At 47.8% G+C, this 1,521-nt stretch overlaps 1 protein-coding gene across 1 annotated transcript; it reads left to right on the top strand.

The window, feature by feature from the left end:
* The first annotated feature begins 259 nt into the window (after nucleotides 1–259).
* LOC128106110 (late cornified envelope protein 1C-like) lies at nucleotides 260–736 on the top strand. The gene has a single exon (XM_052731427.1). It carries the CDS (start codon nucleotides 275–277, stop codon nucleotides 719–721), a length of 447 nt encoding a protein of 148 aa, XP_052587387.1. The 5' UTR covers nucleotides 260–274; the 3' UTR covers nucleotides 722–736.
* Nucleotides 737–1,521: the final 785 nt, after the last annotated feature.

The raw sequence follows: 1,521 nt of genomic DNA, 5'->3' as shown, positions 1-1,521 counted from the left end.
CAGTCTCAGAGCCTAGGGATCCTATATGGAATATGTATTAAGGACTATGTCAGAAGATGGTCGGAACCACTCACTGGTGGAAAGGAAATATGAGAGAGCTTTTTCTGAGCCAAATTTCACTTTGTGTCAGTTCCCCAATTAGAGTTATAGACCTTGTTCATGGAATAGCTTGTATTGGAATCGGCATCTAAGGGAAGGGGATGGTTATATCTACTTGACACCTGTGCTGATGGCTTTTATATTTCTCTTTAGGTTTACAGACATCCTCTAAAAAATGTCCTGCCAGCAAAGCCAACAGCAGTGCCAGCCCCCTCCCAAGTGTGCCCCCAAATGCCCTCCCAAGTGCCAGACACCAAAGTGTCCCCCCAAGTGTCCTCCCAAGTGCCCCCCTGTGTCTTCCTGCTGTAGCCTGGGTTCTGGGGGCTGCTGTGGCTCCAGCTCTGGGGGAGGCTGTGGCTCCAGTTCTGGGGGCTGCTGCAGCTCTGGGGGTGGTGGCTGCTGCCTGAGCCACCACAGGCCCCGCAGATCTCTCCGTCGCCATCGTCACAGCTCTGGATGCTGCAGCAGTGGCGGCAGCAGTGGATGCTGTGGCAGCAGTGGTGGCAGCAGTGGATGCTGTGGCAGCAGTGGTGGCAGCAGTGGCTGCTGTGGCAGCAGTGGTGGCAGCAGTGGATGCTGTGGCAGCAGTGGCAGTAGCCAGCAGTCTGGGGGCTGCTGCTGACCTGTGTCTCGAAGATTGCCGACCAGCAGTAAAAGAGGAGACCATGCTCAGAGGACCTGCTCCTGCCTGCTATTCATCTCATCTCTTCCTGTCTTTCGTGTTCTGGACTCTGAGATGATGAAATTTTATGTGAAGTTTCAAATTGTCCCCCCTAGCCAGCCCCCCTGCTGTGATTCAAAATAAAATCTTTCCTACCAATCTTCATTGGTCTCTTGCTTACTTTCCCCAGCATTCTCCCCAAGGGTAATTGTTGCAACTGGGGTTCAGTAGTGCCCTTTTGGGGATATAAGCCTGCTTCAGTAATGTGAGTGAAGCCATTATGCAAAGTGTGGTTGATGAGCCAAACCATTTTCAAACAGTAGGTAAAGCATAGTATCTTGGCTATAAGTTCCACATTAGCAAATATATCTTTTGATGTTGGTGTGCAGGTAATTAATAAAGGCTGTATGCAAAGGAAACATACCTATGGAAATTTATTTTACAGTAGTAGACTCCATTTGGTGTGGAGAAACAGGAGAGGGGAGGGGCTAGGCATGTAGCTAGAGGCAAGTTACTGTCAGGAACCCAAACTTTCATGTTTGTTTGCTTTTGTTTAAGGTTAAAATTTTTCAAATAAATGAGAAACAGATGGAAGAATCAACAAACTAGAAAATTTAAGAGACTGTATTAGTTACATTTTTGTTGCTTTGAAAAATACCTGAAAAAGTCAGTTAAGGAAGAAAGGGTACATTTGGCTCACAGTTTGTGGCTACAGTCCACCATGATGGGGAAGGGAACTTGAGGTGACTGTTCACACTGCA

Source organism: Peromyscus californicus, unplaced genomic scaffold, assembly GCF_007827085.1.
Source record: "Peromyscus californicus insignis strain IS unplaced genomic scaffold, ASM782708v3 Scaffold_9__1_contigs__length_137607984, whole genome shotgun sequence".
Lineage (NCBI taxonomy): Eukaryota > Metazoa > Chordata > Mammalia > Rodentia > Cricetidae > Peromyscus > Peromyscus californicus.
The sequence above is the reverse complement of the archived record's forward strand: the minus strand, read 5'-3'. Positions and strand labels throughout refer to the sequence as shown.

What these genes read in the sequence shown, in the direction of transcription:
- LOC128106110 (XM_052731427.1), top strand. Translation starts at nt 275, where the DNA reads ATGTCCTGCCAGCAAAGCCAACAGCAGTGCCAGCCCCCTCCCAAGTGT.